Genomic DNA, 16,181 nt, shown 5'->3' on the forward strand with positions numbered 1-16,181 from the left:
AGCTCTTAACCATTGAGCCATCTCTCCAGCCCCTAGCTTTGGAATTTTAAACACTAAAACTTCAGAAATCATAGGTCCAAAGAATAATTATTTGTCTTACAAATTCTTTGTTCTGGGTTTTGTTTTGCTTAGTTTTTGAGATTTAGGTCCTGGGGGAAAGATAATTATTTAAAATGACTTTTGTGTTAAATGAAAACCTCAAGGGTTTAAAGTAGAAAAAAGCTAAAAGGTGACCATAAAATACACCTGCAGCCACAGACATGTTGCATGGTTTAGGGTTAAGTGAGGAATCTACAGGATAGAAGTGAGAAAAATAAGATATTTTTAGAAATGAATTTGCTATTTTTTTTTTTTTTTTTTTTGAGACAGGGTTTCTCTGTGTAGGCTTGGCTGTCCTGGATTCTCGTTGTAGACCTGGCTGGCCTTGAACTCATAGCGATCTGCTTGCCTCTGCCTCCTTAGTGCTGGGGTTAAAGGCGTGCACCACCACTGCCTGGCTGAATTTGCTATTTTTAAGACAGTTTTTAAGTCTGAATTTCAGATAATGCATATAACTTTGAATGATCTTAGAGTACTGTTAGATGCTTTAATTTGGACAAAGAAAGCTACAAAGTAACAAAATAAATTTGAAACTAAAAGAAATCCTTAACCCTAATAGCAAATGAAAATAGCTATGGAAATATAAAAATCTATTTTTTGGACAGGAATTCATACGTCTAAGTGCTTATTTAGAAGACCCGGCTGGTCAAATATTTTCATCCAATTAACCAACATTTTTAAAAACCTTTCATACACCTACACTGTGTTTTGTAGTTTACACGTCTAAGGCAGAACATGGTGCTAACTGCTGAGTGCTTTGGAACTGAGACTTCATGTAGTGGATCCACAAAGAATGAGAAACAGTCATAGGGGAGGGGAATAATGGGAAAATGGGGGGGGGGAGGAATGGGAGGATAAATGGGATGGGATAAACATTGAGATGTAACAAGAATAAATTAATAAAAAAAAAAAAGAAAAAAATTAAATATCAAGTTACGTATTGTTAAAAAATAAATAAATAAATAAAACTATTTTGGGAAAAAAAAAAAAAAAAAAAAAAAAAGAATGGGAAACACAGTAAAGGGAGCTGAGTTTTACCCTAAATTGTTCTTACAATAGGACTTTATTGCATCCATGTACATATAGATGTGCATACGCATGTATACTGATTATTGAAACCTGACTTAATATCTGTGTTTTCAGAGCACTGTAGCCCCCCTTGCCAACATGGAGGCACATGCTTGCCAGGCAATTTCTGCACTTGTGCTTATGGTTTTGTAGGACCAAGGTGTGAAACAAGTAAGTAAAGCTCTCTTGCAATCTGCTATGATAAACATCTCCTTGGTGGTTCATGCTAAGTAAAACAAACCCATCCCTAAATCACATCGTTGCACTTAAGAAACCAGGGGGCCCCAGAATTGAGGTAAGGAGTTAAGGTAGGTGTGACTGTAATCCGAATATTCGGGAGGCTGAGAGAGGAAAATTGGGAGTTGAATAGTTTGAGTTATATATAGTGAAACCCTATCTCAAGGGAAAAATAGATAAAGACGTTTACTCCTGAGTAGTTACATTTCATTCTTAGAAATAAGTGGAAATCAGACTTATTAATTTGCTTATAAGTTTGCTTTAATTTAATTTATCTCTGATTATGTTCACCAGTTACTAGTAATTCCCCCCAAGTAACTAATGCGTGTTCAGTGCTAAGAATTTTCTACTTTCTCCATCTTTATCAGCAAGAACTTAACTGAACATATGAACTGGAGGGACATCTGAGCCTGAGCATGAACATCCTGGTCTTTCTCTGGGACCAGGTTCATTACCAGATGTATTTAACAGTTATGAGCTCAGCTTGCCTTTTGTTTGTTTTTGTTCTGTGATCTTAGTGGTCTGTAACAGGCACTGTGAAAATGGAGGTGAATGTGTTGAACCAGATATCTGCCAGTGCAAGCCTGGCTGGTACGGACCCACCTGCAGTACAGGTAAAAACAGCTATGTACAATAAACGTATCAACAAAAAGAAACTCCGAATGTCCCAAAGAGTCGCACCTAAGAAACAAAACTGAGGCGACAGGATAGATATGAGGTGGTTGTGTATAGCACATTTATAAAATTCTTACCTTCCATGTTCTTCTGTTATCTTGAACCTTATGCTGCCTTACGTGTTGTGTCATCTAATCGACACCTTCTTGTCTTCGTGTTTCCATCATTCACTTACATGAGATGGACTCAGAACACCTACGTTAGTTGCAACTTCTCCATTTAAGTTTCTTTCTCTTTCTAACCAGGACATAGACATCCTAGTTTATTAAATATTTGTTCAATTCTAGATGTTAGGCATAGCTGTCATGCCAATCCATTTATTTGTCAGGATCACATCTAATTTTTTTTAGCAGAAATGGTTGCAGTTCATCTCTTTAATCTAATTTACTGTCTTCTAATGACTTTTCTCAAGACAAATGTAACCCACCATTTATAATGTGCTGGCTATATGTGGAGCCCATTGCAAAGGAAAACAAAAATCAAGTTGATTCTTGCCCTTATTTCCAGTCTCATATCATTAGTGAAAGAAACAAGGGATGCATTTTTTAAAATATGACTGTGAAGCAAGTTGGTTTATGATAAATAAAAACAAATCACAGATTACAAACAAGGACATTAATTCCAGCAAGTGGAGTTTGGAAGAAAACTGTATCTGTAGCACACCTTAGAGGCTGGATAAAATCTAAGATGAGAGTAGAATTAGAGGTGCTTTCAAAGCAAAACAAAGGCTAAGAAACATCAGCCATTTGGGCATAAAAGGGTATGAGTGAAGTGTCGCTGTTTTATTTGCAAAGCGATAAAGACATTTGCATAGCCACATTCGTTTGTCAGTTTGTCAGTCTTGTTTAGTCGAATTGGCCTTTCTTAGCCTGCAATCAAAAGCATTCTGAACTTCAATTGCACTTACTTTACATTCTTAGCTTTATTATTAACATTATTAATACACCAATAAACATACGTTCAAGTAATTAGAAAACTGTTTCGCTTCCTTTTGTTTGGTAAAGTCTAAAATATTGTAGGCCATTTTTATATTTTCAGTGCAAGTTAAAATATGCTATAGTGTTTCCTTGTGTACATTAGTGTCATGGTCAGTTGTAAAATAACAGCAATTTGTGACTTCTTTCTCTCCTGTTGTTCATTAGCTCTATGTGATCCCATTTGCTTCAACGGCGGTTCCTGCTATAAGCCAAACTCTTGCCTCTGCCCTGATGGATTCTTCGGTACACATTGTCAGAATGGTAAGCATTCCTTCTGCATAAGCAAAAAAGGCAACTGGAAAACTCGCAATACAATTCAGGAAAGTGAGTTTTGCAGAAACAGATGTTGAGTTTCAGATGGACAGAGACTCTGTTCCCTCCCCGTTTCCTCACGTTGTGTAGATATGGCCATAAACACTAGCTCTCACAACTGTACCAGATTTGCTAATTATTCAGCATATGTTAGGTTAACAACCTGGGCATGGTCTGTGAAGTGCTGTCAAGCCAAGATGAGAAACAAGTGTACATCCTTTTACTGATGTTCATAACGTATGGTGGTGTTTCCGTTGCTTCCAACCCAATAATTTATACACATGATCTATCTAGTAACTAACGCTTGCCTGTGATCTCTCCCGACTTTGCATTCATTAAATGTTTGTGAAGTGCATCTATGTACTACTCTATGCAAGATGACGTAGAGACATAAGAATCATTTTTCTTTTTCAGCACCATGGTTTTTGTTTGTTTGTTTGTTTTTTGTTTTTTGTTTTTCGAGACAGGGTTTCTCTGTGTAGCCTTGGCCATCCTGGACTCACTTTGTAGACCAGGCTGGCCTCGAACTCACAGCAATCCGCCTGCCTCTGCCTCCCGAGTGCTCATGGAGTTAGAACTCTTTTTCTTCCAATTAATATTAACATAACATCTCAGGCATGAGCATATTGGTAGAAACTACGAACTACTGTCAATAATTAAATGCATGAAATATATTCTGCATGTTTCTTCTTAGATTTATACCAAACATAGTTTTAGAATATGTTTGAACAACTTCATAATTAAATTGCTAAAATTACCACTCTTATGTAATACATTTTGAATTTTTAATTGAAAATATTTTTCATACAATATACATTTTCATACATTATTTTTTATATACAATATATAAACTGGAAACTGGTTATAGTTTCCTCCCCCTAATTTCTCCATGATATCTCCCCTTTCTCTTTCACCTAAGTCCTTACCCTTTCTTTCTCTCTCCAATTAGAAAACATGCAGACATCTAAAAATTATAATATAATAAAATAAAAACAAACCTGAACAGGACAAAGCAAACAAGGAAACGGAAGGAAAAGTTCTAAAGAAAAAGCACAAGAAATATATAAATGCAGAGACATACACATACATACATGCACAGAAATCCAATTACAAACAACAACAAAAACAAAATGGACACCATAACATAGATGCCAAATACCTGTAAAGTTAAAAAGAGAGAGTTGTTCATGTGTGTGTGTGTGTGTGTGTGTGTGTGTGTGTGTGTGTGTGAGAGAGAGAGAGAGAGAGAGAGAGAGAGAGAGAGAGAGAGAGAGAGAGGAAGAGAGAGAGAGAGTGTGTTAAAAGCCAGCCTGGTCTTCATAGGGACAGGCAAGGTTACCCAGAGAAACCCTATCTAAGAGAGAGACAGAGACACACACACACACACACACACACACACACACACACACACACACACAGAGAGAGAGAGAGAGGGGGGGGGCATATTGAGTGAGGGAGAGGACAGACAGAGAGAGACAGAGACTAGGCCTGGCATGCATGGGCTTTTGAAACCTTGAAGTCCACTCCCAGTGACTCATTTCCTCCCACAAGGCCATGCTTTCTAATCCTTCCAATCCTATCAGAGTTTTGCTCTCTGGTAACTAAGCATCCAAGTATATGAGCCTATGGGGGCCATTCTCATTCACACACCACAGACGTGTTACACACCTTGTAATCTTCTTTTCTGTGATTAACAAACTGTGTGCTATGTATTTAGAAAAAAAATCTATTAGCAGGGCTGATGAGATGGTTCACAAGGTACAAATGCTTAATATCAATTTTCAAAGTAGAGTTCTATCTGCAGATCTATACAGGGGAAGGAGAGAACTGACTACTGAAAGTGTCTTCTCTGATCTGCATGCCTCTAGGCACACAGGCACACACACACACACACACACAGACACAGACAGACAGACAGACAGACACACACACACACCCCAAAAAGTAGACTCAGCACGAACCAGAAGAGCTTTAATCTAAAGCAGCATAAACTATCTACTCATTAAAATACCCAGTTGTATATTTTGCATTGAAAATGATATATTCATTTAAAAATCTTAAAATCAATACAGGCTATCAGTACAAACTATCTATGCAATAAAATATCCACTTGTATATTTTGTATTAAAGATGATATTTTCATTTATAAATCTTAAAATCAATGCAAATTATCAGTACAAACTATCCACTCATTAAATTATGTCATGTCATGTCACTGTATATTTTGTATTAAAAATGCTATTTTCATTTATAAATCTAATTTTCATGGGAGGAAATCTATTCTAACTTGAGCTAAGCATTGATTTAACTTTCTTGGTTCTGTCCAGATCACTTCACAATTTGCTTTCCACATGGATGAAATATAACTTAAATTTCACAATGCACGCAGGACAATAATGATGGCTCGAAAGCTAAGGCATTTTAATGATATTAACCTCCTAGCAGCCAACAGCTCTGCGTAGTGCATTTTATTATTTAGGAAAGACAGCTGTGATGGCTTGCAGTTGTGATCTATTATTTTTATAGCGCATTCTTCTATCTTATGGCACCATAGATAGCAAGCTCATGAGGCGATGTGCAATAGATAATAATTGAATATGTTCTGTTCACACATTGCTGCCATGTGTTCTTTTAGCTCTCTGTCACCCTCCCTGTAAGAATGGTGGCCTCTGCATGAGAAATAATGTGTGCACCTGTCGTGGTGGGTACACCGGAAAGAGATGCCAAACAAGTAAGATACTACAAAGGTATTTGTGCATTACAGGTAAAACCGAATCTGTTGTTTGACCCATCTTTCCCTCCCGCCCCTTAAGGCATCTGTGAGCCTACCTGCGTGAATGGAGGAAAATGTGTGGGTCCGAATATTTGCTCCTGTGCTTCTGGTTGGAGTGGGAAACGGTGTAACACACGTAAGTAAAACAAGGTGACTCTCAGAGTATGAACGCCTGCCTTCATGAGGGCGCGCAGCAGAGTCTTTTTGTGTTCATTTGTCTTTACTTTTGTTCATTTATTTTTGCTCTAGGAGATTTCATTTTGAAATAGTGAAAGGCAGAGAGTCCTCTGAAGACAGTGTACAGTGTTTTCTAGTTTCCTAACCACCTATGCCAGAATAAGCCACAGGTCTGGACTTCTAACCTGAGGTTGCCTTGTGAGGAAGGTTTGAAATAACTCACTAAGTCCCTGGCTCCACCTGAGTTTATCCATTCTCGTCTTTCCAGGGCAGGTTCTACCCATCCCAGCAGATTAGCTGCAGAGATGGTGATGATTCCCTTTATTCAAGTGTTTCCCTTATTCTTTGTACTAACTTGTTATTTAATCTGCTTGTGATCGTCCATGCCTTTAATGCTAGAATTCGGAACCAAGGTAGGCAGGTATCTGTGAATCCAAGGCCAACTTGGTCTACATTGTGACTTCAAGTCCAGCCAGGGTTATATAATGAGACTCTGTCTCCAAGGAAGCTAAAAAATTATTTTAAACTAACAGCAGTTATGATATATTTCTTAAAATGAAGATCAGTGTAAAACTCCAACAATTGGGAAGAAGCACGATGCACCTTGTGCTCGGAAGATCAATAAAATAACATCCTTCCTCCTTTCCTTCTGTTTTTGAGACTAAAATATAATTGTGTCATCTTTCTCTTCCCATTCCCCTCTTCAACACCTCCCATAGGCTCCTCTTTGCCCTCTTTGAAACTCATGGCCTCTTTTCCCATTTATTATCCTTAGATGAGTGTGTGTGTGTGTGTGTGTGTGTGTGTGTGTGTGTGTGTGTGTGTGTGTGTGTGTAGATAGATAGTTGGTAGACTTCTAAATATAACCTACTCAGTCTATATCATATCATGTGTCTTTCATGCATGCTCCCAGGGCTGACATTTGGTATTGGAGACTAATTGGCATGCTCTTCTCTGGGGAAAACTGTGTCCTGCTCTCAGTATTCCTTAGGTGCCTGGGGTTCCTTGTGTAGAGTTAAGGCCCCTGGCCTTTCCCCCATCCACTTTGACATGTCTATTCTTGCCCTTGTTCAGCTCCTCCTTGGGTAGACATGTTGGGGAGATGTTTTCAAGACTATGCATGATATTAGGAAACAGTGTTGATAAAATATTTTTTTAGTTTCTTTGATTTTATTTTATTTTACTTGTGGGACAGGTTCTCATATCACTTAGACTGGCCTTCAACTAGCTACTTAGCTGAGACTGGACTTGAACTACTGATCCCACTGCCTTAGACGCTAAAGTGGTGAGATTACTCCTGGTTGAGGAAAGATGTTTTAATTCTTGACTTGTAAATTTTTCCCTTTTTTAAAAAAAACATCTTTTTGTGGGTTACGTTAAAAATTGACTAGTGGTTTAAATTTGTAACTTGTTTACCTTTGTATTTGCAGCAATCTGCCTTCAGAAGTGTAAAAATGGTGGTGAATGCATAGCTCCAAGCACGTGTCACTGCCCTTCCACCTGGGAAGGGGTGCAGTGTGAGAAACGTAAGGAGTCTTTCTCTACTTCATCTTCTGAGTATAAACCTATTGCTACAATTAATCTGTAGCTTATGAAGAAATCCACAGGAGAGACAAAATTTCAGATTACTGGCCCCTTGGTAAATAAGGACTGACCCTCAAGATGGCTCAGTGAGGAAAGGTGTTCTCTCACCAAGTCTGGTGAGATGTCCACAGATGTCCATAGAAGTTTTCTGACTTCCTCATAGGAACCATGGCATGTGTATTCCCCACCATTACACACACTACCCTAATTTTCTTGTGTCACTCCGATAAAAATCTCCTGACCAAAAGCAGCTTAAGGAAGAAATCATTTACTTTAGCTTACAATTGCAGGATTCATTTTATCTCTTCAGGCAAGTCACAGTGGCCAGAGCTCAAAGCAACTAGCCACATCATATACACAATGAAGAGAAGAGAGAGCAATACTCCAGTGTTTGGCTAGCTTCTTTACTCTTACACACTCTGGGGCCCTATGACTGGGAATGGCGCCATCCACTCTCAGGCTGGGTGTTTCCACATCAATTAAGACATAACCAATACAGTGCCCCATGGAAATGTTCATGCACCAATGTGATCCAAGCAAACATTCATCTCAACTTTATTGCCAGAGAGTTCTGGGTTGTGTCCAATTTGACATTTAAAGCTACCTGTCATACAAAATATACAAATACAAAATAAAAATAAATATAACTGAAAATCTAGAAGTAAAAATAAATGTTGGTCAATTCTGTATTCATTTGAAAGAAATGAGAGTTTATTTGATCGTTATTTTCTCATTTCTCTTATTTCCGTTTTAAAATGGCATACCAATCATACAAATGATGGGTTTCATTGTGATGTTTTCATACATGTCTATAACGTCTGGCCATATTCACTTCCACTGCCCTCTCTTGTCCTCTCGCCTCTTCACAGTCCTCCATGAATGTGGAAGTTTCTCCCATAGTTGTAGACTGATATTCTCAAAGCACAGCCTGAAGCTGGGAATATGGTTTCTGCACATTGCAGGGCCTTTATGTAAATCTAAAAACAAACTGCCTTCCTCAAAATGCGTTCTTTCCAGTTGTCCAGAAATAGTCTAATGTGCTGACAGTGCTAACAGAACGTAAGTGCTGTGCCATCTTCTGGGGAACCGTGGCAATGCCATTCAAATACATGATACCTAAGATAATGAGATTTTTCTCAGTGTGGAATCCTTGAGTGTTACTTTGCCACCCAACCACATACTGCAGCCATGATGAAAACAGCTTGCCAATGCTTGAATTACATAAACTTTCAAAGTTTACAAACTGCAACAGTGTGACTCCCATGAAAAGTAACTACATATATAAAATTTTATGTTATGCTTATTTTTACTCAGTATTATTTAAAAACCTATTACTTGTCTTTAAAACATTATTTTAATTATTATGTTAAATTCTGTGATGCCACTGCATGGTATCTATAAATGCAATAACCTTTGCCCTTATTGTGACCATTTCACATACTTCCACATGATTATTTTATTCAAAGCATTTTAGATGATGATACTGGATACATATAGATAATTTTAGAATCATCTTGAGAGAGCATTCCACAGTGATCTCTCTAGTATGGACAGTGAAATCATGCTTTAAAAGTGACTGGGTGAGCTGGGCGTGGTGATGCACACCTGTAGCCCAAGAACTTGAAAGGTTGGGCCAGGGAACAGCAATGGGTGTGAGCAAATTAGGCTACATGGGGAGCACAAAGCTAGCAAAGGCTCATAGCAAGATCCTGCCTCCAGGAAAAAAAAAAAAAAAAAGAAAGAAAGAAAGAAAGAAAAGAAAAGAAAAGAAAGGGAGGAAAGAAGTAAGGGAGTTTCCAGCAACCAGGATATAAATTGCTTCATATACATGCCAGTACCAAATTATCTCTTTGGAATTTCTTTGGAAAAAAACAGATAAATTTCAAACAACTTAAAGCATAACCAATACACTTTTAGTTTAATTTAATAAAGTATTACTTGAATTGGGAGTGTGGGTTCTGGAGATGAGAGAGCACATAGATTAGGTCTTCCTATATGGATCACTGACAGAGTCTTTCTATTTATTTATTTGTTTGTTTGTTTAGTCACTTTACATCCCAATCATAGCTCCTCCCTCCTCTCTTCCCAGTTCCACCTTCCCTTCCTCCTTCTTTCCCTCTCCCCTTTCCCTGTCCCCTATTCTTCAGAAGAGTGGAGTCCCTCCACCCACCCCAGCTCTTCAAGTCACATCAGGACTGAACACATTCTCTTGCCTGGTAGACTGATGAGGCTGAGGCAGCCCCACCTGGGGAGAGTGATAAAAACCCAGGCAACCAAGTCCATATTACATACAGTCCCAACTCCTTTTACTAGGAGACCCACATCAAGCCTGAACTACCCATTAACTTCATCTGTGTGGCTGTGTAGTGGGCCATGGTCCAGTCCATACATGGGCCTTGGTTGGTGCTTCAGTCTCCACCAGCTCCTCTGGGCCCTGGTTAGTGGGCTCTGCTGGTCTTCTTGTGGAGCTCCTGCACTGCCACATTCTTAACTTCACCTGCTTCCTATCTACTCTACTGTAACTACAGAGAAATTTAGATCACATATTTGGTTCACATGCACTTCTTTCCTATGGTTAATTATAGCTTATTTCACTTATTTTAAAGTGGCACAGAAACTGTACATGTCTCTCTGTGACGTTACAATCCATGTATGTATCATATGGAGTAATGGCTAATGAGAAAGGCTCCAATCACAAAATGGCTTCAGGACAGTGGAATGCAGTGCATTACAGGATTCTGTTCTGAGACGTGATGACTATCATAACTTGCATGTTGCAGCCATTTGTACTCAGAAATGTCTTTACGGAGGAAGATGTGCATCTCCTGGTGTATGTTCTTGCCGCACTGGATACTCCGGAGTCAAATGTGAAAAGAAGATACAGGTACCTGAAAGCACAAATAATAGATATAGGCATCTCTGTGTGTCTTCTACTTGGTAACTAACTGCTCTTAATATATTATTTCCAAAATAGAGCATACATGGAATTAATGTTTGCCTCCAACGCCAAAGCCTAATGTTATTCTACACTCACCCAAGTGTCTTATGTGTAGCCCCACTGTGCAGTGGCATGCAGGATTACAAGACATCAGAGGGGAGCTACTCTACAGTATGACATAGGACACAGTTACTTTATGCTTTGGTCAAATGCAATCCTTACATCTCTCAACATACCCACCACTTTAAGTTAATGAGCCGCTGCCTCAGTGACTCAAGTCCAGCCCTATCCATCTTTCATAGCCATGTCCCACAAAGTCAAGTCTGTTCTCATAATTTTTTTTTCCTGGAATAAAAAATGTTTTCTTTATTTGATGTCTATTAAAATCCCTTCCTAGGAAAAGAAATATGCCTATCACTAGGATTAGGGATGCTTTGTATTTCAGAAGCCAAAGAATCAAGGTTTTTGTGCTGTATGAGACATGGCCTTGTCCTGACTGATGATAAGGCAGCTGCTGTAATGAGTTTATTCCAAAGCTTCATAAAAAAAAGTTTGCACTATACCTTCCCAGTCGATAGTCAAATTCTGACTCGTATACATACTGGAGGCGTGTAGTGATGGCACACAATACACATATGTGTGCACATGAAGCAGGCCCGTCAGACATGTCTTATTCTATGTTTTAATATAAAAACCATCCTCATATACTACCTAATACTTCAAAGGGCCTGAGGGGTAAACACTTGATGTGAGGGTGGGAAGAGCCGGGGTTCAAGTTCATCTTTAGCTGTGTAGTAGTTGAGACACTATGTCAAAATAAAACAAAACATCCCAGAGGTCATGAAGATCTAAATATACTGAAATATTATAATGCTTAAAATGTTAAGAAATTTTCTTCTTGAAGCTTGAAACTGGACTAGTCTGTGTTGAGTGAAAAGTCAATTTCTGTATGTTTTACTCCCTGTACCATTTTTTTTTTTTATCTTGAAAAGATGTGATCTCACCCTGGAATTAGCAAGAACATAATAGATTCATGGTTTGAAATTCAGAAAGCAAATTGTCCAATGTTTAGCTGGTTAATGAGCAAGCCCTATGTAAGTCTGCTACTGTGTGTTGCATTGAATAGAGAAGTAAGGAATGGTAAAGAAAGAAAACGAGGCTTGAGAGAAATATGTAGCCCTTCTCAAATGCAATAAAAGTCAGTTTTATTGGACAGTGAGAATTTTAATGTAATGTTCACATCATATACAAGCTCCAGCCCCAAGTGGCCCTATTAGCTCTTGTTTAGATCTATTTTATGAAAACAGTGCTGAATGTAGCAGCTGACAGAACTGACAGGGATATGTGTATGTCATGTGAGAGAAAGAAAAAAATCACTAATAAAGGTCAAAGAGTTTCTACTGCTTATTGAAACTTGATTGTCTCTTTCTATTACAGATGAAACGCCATTAAGAAACATGGACTATTTAAAAGTCTCTATCATTAGAAATGAAACTTTATTCAGAAAGAATTGAAGATAAATTTTGAAGTTTATTTCAACATTTCATAAAAATTTTATAAAGACCAAAGAAACTAGTAAAATATGGAATGATCTACATTGTCGGTTTTAGAGAAAAGCAAAAACTCTAAGTAATTGGAATTTGACTTTGAACTGTTGTTTGATATTTATGTATGAAGCTGATATTCCTGATAGTTCACTGTATTTGAAAATTTGTGTTTTTCTCAGTTCCAGCTGTGACTATGCCAGTATCAGAGGTCACTCAAAATGACATGCCACTTGATGTCTTGCAGGTACACAACATGTAATGCATAATTAGAGACTGTCAGGCCTCCTATAAGAACTGGGCATGAAGATAGGGATCTAGAGGTTAGGAAAGCAGCTTCTGAAAGACTCGAAAGGTTGATACTGAACATTTCAGCCTAGAGCACTAACTCAGAACTGCCCAGAAAGTGGTTCTCAACCTGTGGGTGGTCACCCCTTTGCTTAATGACTTTCTCACAGTACGTGCACATCAGATATCTTGCATATCAGATGCTTACATCACAATACTTTAAAGTTATGAATCATTAAAGTAGCCAATCATTAAATTACAATTACAAAATAGTGAAATAATTTTATGTTTGTGAGGGGCGGGGGGTGGTTTACCACAACATAAAGAACTATATTAAACGGTTGCAGCATCAGAAAGACTGAGAACCAAAGCTCTGGAAGCTTTGTTCTTGCTGTTGCAGTCTTTGAGAATCTTCAAACTCTAGCTCTAACTCCCAGACACAGTAGCTTACTCTGAATCAGGTATTACAAAACTGCTGTGAGTCTTTGGACTGTGCTGGATCATAGTTATAGAAACCAATGGGGAAAAAAAAGTTGCCCCAGGGAATAGCAAGGCAGAGGTTGTCGAGCAAACGCATAGGTGGTAGGATGTGGAGGACTATTCTGAAATGCTGACTTCTGGACACAACATTGACATCACAACCATAAACTCAAAGCAACTGGAGTTAACTGCACACGAGCTACACAAGTTCACGTCAGCCGGAGTTCCAGCCCTGACTAGCTAATGGCAGTAGACAGCTGCTAGGGACTCATTCTTTTCTGAGGACATGAACACTGGTCGCCTTCTCATGCTCCACTGGATGCTTCAGACCCCAGGTCTCATTGGCAGTCCTGGCGAGACTATCCCAAACAAACAAGAAGATGTAAAGTTCATAGGGGACCTTGTTGGGAAGAACCTTAGCAGTTGGAAAGGGGACACAACGGTAAATGCAGAATACTTTTTCACACCTGAAGAGGTATTGCTAAGAGCACAGTACAGGTACAGAGCTGACAGGAAGGCCACTTAGAGGCCACTCCCAGCTGAGACCTGTGACAAGCACACCTTAGTTGCAATTCAGCTTCAGATCCCTGCTCCAACTCCTCCCTTTGTGCAGGGAACTTCACCTACCTATACTCTCAAATCCACCCATGTGCAAAATAATGGTGAACCTGCTTATTTCACAGAGATACTGGGTAATTTTAAAGTTAAAATGAGGTTATTGTACATCAAATGAAGGTCAAGCATGGTGCAAGAGTGTGGCTCAGAGGGGAACACTGGTCTATGTTCGTGAAGCTCTGGCTTCAAACCTCAGCACTTAAGAAAGAAAAAGAAAGCCAGACATATGCATGTTATTCTTGTTACAAACAATGTGACTGCAAAAATACACGCTAAACAAACTGGGGCATCAGTGGCACATAGATGTCTATATTTGGTTTATATTTTACCTACTATTTGTAGGTAGTTTTCTGCCAAGTTTAAGTATTTATTCTTAAAAAGCACCAAGTCAGTAATGTTTGACTTAAACAAGATAGAACCTGTAAGCACAAATCCTTAAGTCAATTCTCGGTAACTAGGGGACAAAAGCTAACTAGGGCTGGCACGTAAAGAGGAAAACTGGGTGCTGAGTGCGACCTGAGCTGGTCCACATAGCTGACAAGTGTTCAGTTGATGATTCCCTGAGGCTTCCTGTGTAGCTCCCTGGGTAGCATTTAGTGAAATTGAACTGCAAGTAAGACTTGTGCAGATTTAGCGGGCCTTAAGCCCATTTGTCGTCATGTGCTTTATTTAATTTAAAAATATTAAAACCTAAACCCTAAGCTTGCCCATGGGGCAAGAGAGCAACAGCGAGAGAGAAAGAGAGCAAGAGAGAGAGAGAGAGAGAGAGGAAGAGAGGGAGAGGAAGAGGGAGGGTAGGAGGGAGGGAAGGAGGGAGAAAAAGAGAGAGAGAGAGAGAGAGAGAGAGAGAGAGAGAGAGAGAGAGAGAGAGAGAGAGAGAGAGAGAGAGAGAGTCACACAAGTCTGTCATTCCTCAGGTGAATCTCTTTAGTTTCAACAGGGAGGTGAAATTAACAGACTTGACCTGCAGATGGTGCTAAAGCCTCAATTCATATTATGCACCTTTGGTGCAAGAGGACTTTGATTAAAGCATAGGAAACATTTAATGCAAACATGACATCTTTCAATAAGAAAAACATTTAGAAGCCTGGAAGTCTCCATTACATCAGGTGATTGGCTGCTAATTGTAGGCACTTGCCTTGGGAGTTTCCCATTGTGCCAATAAAAGGATATTGCAACCAAGTAAAGATACACTTCATGCGAGGTTTACTTTGTCTTGAGCAGTTTTTTGGTTAGAAAGAATACATTTTCTCCTTTATTCTGTGAACATGGAAATGTTGATCAATTAAAAGAGACAGTGGTCTAGGTAGCTGAGAGTATATTTTCTGATGCCGTTGAGAAATAAGACTATAATCAAGCCCTATGTATAACATCCATAAAAGACCTACAAGGCAGAGCGTTTGCCTGAAGGTCCTTCTCACCACTGTGCTTCTTTTATTTATTTTTGGGACAGTGTTTTTGCAGTGTAGCCCGCAAGCTGACGTTGAACTCAAGGCGAGCCTCCTGCTTCATCTTCCCGTGTGCTGGTGTCAAAGACATGTACCTACCTTTCATCACTTCATTTATGTTAGAAATAAGTGCAATTCCCATTAATAAAATAAAACAAATAATGGACTGTTAAAAAAATATAGGTGAAATATATGAAAAGTGATGATGTCAAATTGAATTCTCCTCACCAAACCATCAGTGAGATACCTGTTGCCTCTTGTGGTCCAAAGCTGTTCTAACTGTCTAGTTTACTCTGTTCTTGTGGGAGCTCAGATCATACAGGTACTGCTCCTTCACTGTCTGCACTCATGTTATTCAAACTGAGGTCGTTTCCTGGACAACAGCTCTGATGGATGCTAACAGCAGATTCTCGCGTTACCTCATATTTCATGCACTAAGGTTGGGTCCTTGGGGACTGAGAAATGTGGATGAATTCATATAGCTGGCTTTGTGTTGACTGAGTTAATGGAGGGGGTAACTCATGTCGCATTCCATTTTTGAACTGCCTTGTGCCTTGTCAGTGTTCCTGCTGATCCTCTGATGCCTGAAATTTTCTGACGACTAAGGCATTCAAGAGGAGAAATCTTAAAACCTTTCTTGAGCTAGGCTAATTCTTTCTTTGGATTGCATCTGATACCCATCTCATGATATTGAAGCATCAATATAGAACCAAAATATTGCCATTACAGATGAGATGGCTATTATAGATGGTTTTGCCGTCTGAGCAGTTTATGGTAGTAAACAGTGTGCTTGGAGGATTCAAGGCTGAGGCTCTGAAGTGAGGAGACAAATGTGAGGCAGCTTTTTGAGAACGCTCTGGCTCAGAGGCAAACGTTTTGAAACAGTTTCATTTTCAGCTCCTCACTGAAAAGAACAAAAATAACTGTAAGAGATGAGAGTTTGCACTACCCAAACATGAAGCCTAA

General features: G+C 39.0%; 1 protein-coding gene across 1 annotated transcript in view; it reads left to right on the top strand.

Annotated features, from left to right (window-relative positions):
* Vwde (von Willebrand factor D and EGF domains) overlaps positions 1-12,605 on the top strand; it is a 66,150-nt gene extending 53,545 nt beyond the window's left edge. Inside the window, exons 23-30 of the mRNA XM_051151571.1 lie at positions 1,243-1,338; positions 1,923-2,018; positions 3,222-3,317; positions 6,004-6,099; positions 6,182-6,277; positions 7,749-7,844; positions 10,683-10,786; positions 12,278-12,605. Coding sequence (XP_051007528.1) covers positions 1,243-1,338; positions 1,923-2,018; positions 3,222-3,317; positions 6,004-6,099; positions 6,182-6,277; positions 7,749-7,844; positions 10,683-10,786; positions 12,278-12,292 — 695 coding nt within the window. The 3' untranslated portion in view covers positions 12,293-12,605. The remainder of the gene's footprint in view (positions 1-1,242; positions 1,339-1,922; positions 2,019-3,221; positions 3,318-6,003; positions 6,100-6,181; positions 6,278-7,748; positions 7,845-10,682; positions 10,787-12,277) is intronic.
* Positions 12,606-16,181: the final 3,576 nt, after the last annotated feature.

The sequence above is a fragment of the Acomys russatus genome, chromosome 10 (genome assembly GCF_903995435.1).
Source record: "Acomys russatus chromosome 10, mAcoRus1.1, whole genome shotgun sequence".
Classification (NCBI taxonomy): Eukaryota; Metazoa; Chordata; class Mammalia; order Rodentia; family Muridae; genus Acomys; species Acomys russatus.